The sequence below is a fragment of the Sordaria macrospora genome, chromosome 7 (genome assembly GCF_033870435.1).
Source record: "Sordaria macrospora chromosome 7, complete sequence".
Classification (NCBI taxonomy): domain Eukaryota; kingdom Fungi; phylum Ascomycota; class Sordariomycetes; order Sordariales; family Sordariaceae; genus Sordaria; species Sordaria macrospora.
In genome coordinates this window covers 448,193-450,164 of record NC_089377.1, presented here as the reverse complement: position 1 = coordinate 450,164, position 1,972 = coordinate 448,193, and the positions used below count along the sequence as shown (strand labels likewise).

Genomic DNA, 1,972 nt, shown 5'->3' with positions numbered 1-1,972 from the left:
TCGCTCCGATCTAACTCGCCACGTGCTCAAGGTCCAAATCACCTGTTTTCCTCCTGTTGAGCATTGAATGCATGCAGTGACAATTTACCTGCATCACACATCGATCCAGACACGTTTCCCCAACTCTTACGGCCAGCAGTACTTGAGGAGGTCTTCCAACCTCATGTCTTACCTACACTTCTTTTCTTCTCAACCAATACCATTCTTTCGTCAATGCTCGTTTTCCATCACCACAGCCAACACAGCCACAATTGACACCACCACGATAAAGACAGTCACACCAAGCAACAACCATAAACATTCCGTCAACAATAATACTATTCAACATGAACGAAATGGAAATCGACGGAAGCTCCTCTCAAGACGCCTATGCCCCGGCGGAAACCACCTCAAAGCCAACTGAACCCGCTCCCTCTGAAGTGAGAAGATGGGTTGACTCTTTCTGGCCTTTTTTCACTCTTGATGAAGACAACGGAAGCTCATCCCATCACGACTCCCCGACGGAGTCCTCCTCAAAGCCAAGTGACGCGGTTGTCTCTGAACTGGGAAGCCCGCGTACCTCTTCCTCGTCTGCACCGTCTGGCGATCCTACCCAACAGGCACCGCCACCACCTCTCATTTACCCCGGTGAGCCGGGATCGCCAGATGTTCAAGAACAGAAATCCGCGTCTCTCGTTTCTGCAGACCAGCTTCTCATTACCGGATTCCTTCACAACCTTCTTCACCCCGAAGTTTTCTTGCCTCCGTCCGAAGGGCAGGACCAGGACCCGTCCGCGCTTGCCCTTTTTGCAGCCCGCAAGGCTTACAATGGGGTATACCTTGAATGTCTCGCCGTGCTGTACAAAGCGCAGAACCAGAACCAGGAGGCACTGTTCATATCTGCAAATGAGTCAAAGACAGACCCAGCTATAGAAAGCGGGTCAATTGCACGGGAAGAGGAGTCAACAAACACAACAAGCGGCACGAGCACGTCGAGCAATAATGAGAGAGACGCGCTTTCTACGCCTCTTCCGCACCTGCAGCTCCCGAGCAGCGACGAGCAAGAGGGCCACTCAAAACTTGTGCAAGAGAAGAAGAGCAAAGACGAACTCTGGCAAGGGCTCTACGACCAGCGAGACAAGATCGAGCAGGACTACGAGCAAGTGAAGGCAGACATCTACAAGAAGTTTGAAGAGAAGAATGACGCACGTATGCGATATCGGTCCAAGAACACGAGGTGGAAAGAGCTGAGGGAGGAGCTGGATGAGATGACCAGGCGGATAATTTCGCGGAGAGCGGGAGAGAAGCGGTGGAGCGAGGAGGAGGAGGGGAAGCATGAAGACAAAGGTTCGGAGGAAGATAAAAGCAAAGATAAACACGAGGGGGAAGACGAAAAAGCAGCCAGGTACCGCAGGACTCACATAATGGAGACGAGCAGGATATTTGATGATGAATACATGGCACTATATGAGGGTGAGAGGAACCAGCGTGGGAAACATGCAGCTTGGCTGTCCAGCATAGAAAGAAGGAGAGCGAAGGCTTTGCGGGAGGCCAAATGGGCGTATGACGAGATTCTGAAATTGTATAAAACTGTTGACGAGCGTAATGCTCTATGGATGTTGAGATCCATGGGTCTTTAGGTAACCTACCTTACCACTCAAGCATGTTTTGCAGGTGTAAAACTGAGGTAATAGCAGGGCAGGCGTAATATGGAATTCGGAATCTAAGTCGCTGCCTGGTTCGGCACAAGATTTGTTAATGCAATAGCGCCTTTCCATTACGCAGAGACCATCAGTGATCGTGAAATCAACACTGCTTCGGGTCTTCCCTCTACCAAAATCAAAGCTGGCCCATCGGACACTCCTTCCTCCAGTGCGGAAATCAAACTACAAATAAAGGAAGATAATGCCGCCTTTTCCTCTCCGATCTGAAAATAATCGGAACATAAACCTTTACTCAGTATTTTGATCAAAGAAAGACAGCTTTAAGTGGC

General features: G+C 49.9%; 1 protein-coding gene across 1 annotated transcript; it reads left to right on the top strand.

The window, feature by feature from the left end:
* Window positions 1-326: 326 nt before the first annotated feature.
* On the top strand, window positions 327-1,619 carry SMAC4_03845 (uncharacterized protein; the record flags this gene model as incomplete). Its single annotated transcript, XM_003347699.1, has 1 exon — window positions 327-1,619. One exon carries the CDS (start codon window positions 327-329, stop codon window positions 1,617-1,619), a length of 1,293 nt encoding a protein of 430 aa, XP_003347747.1.
* Window positions 1,620-1,972: the final 353 nt, after the last annotated feature.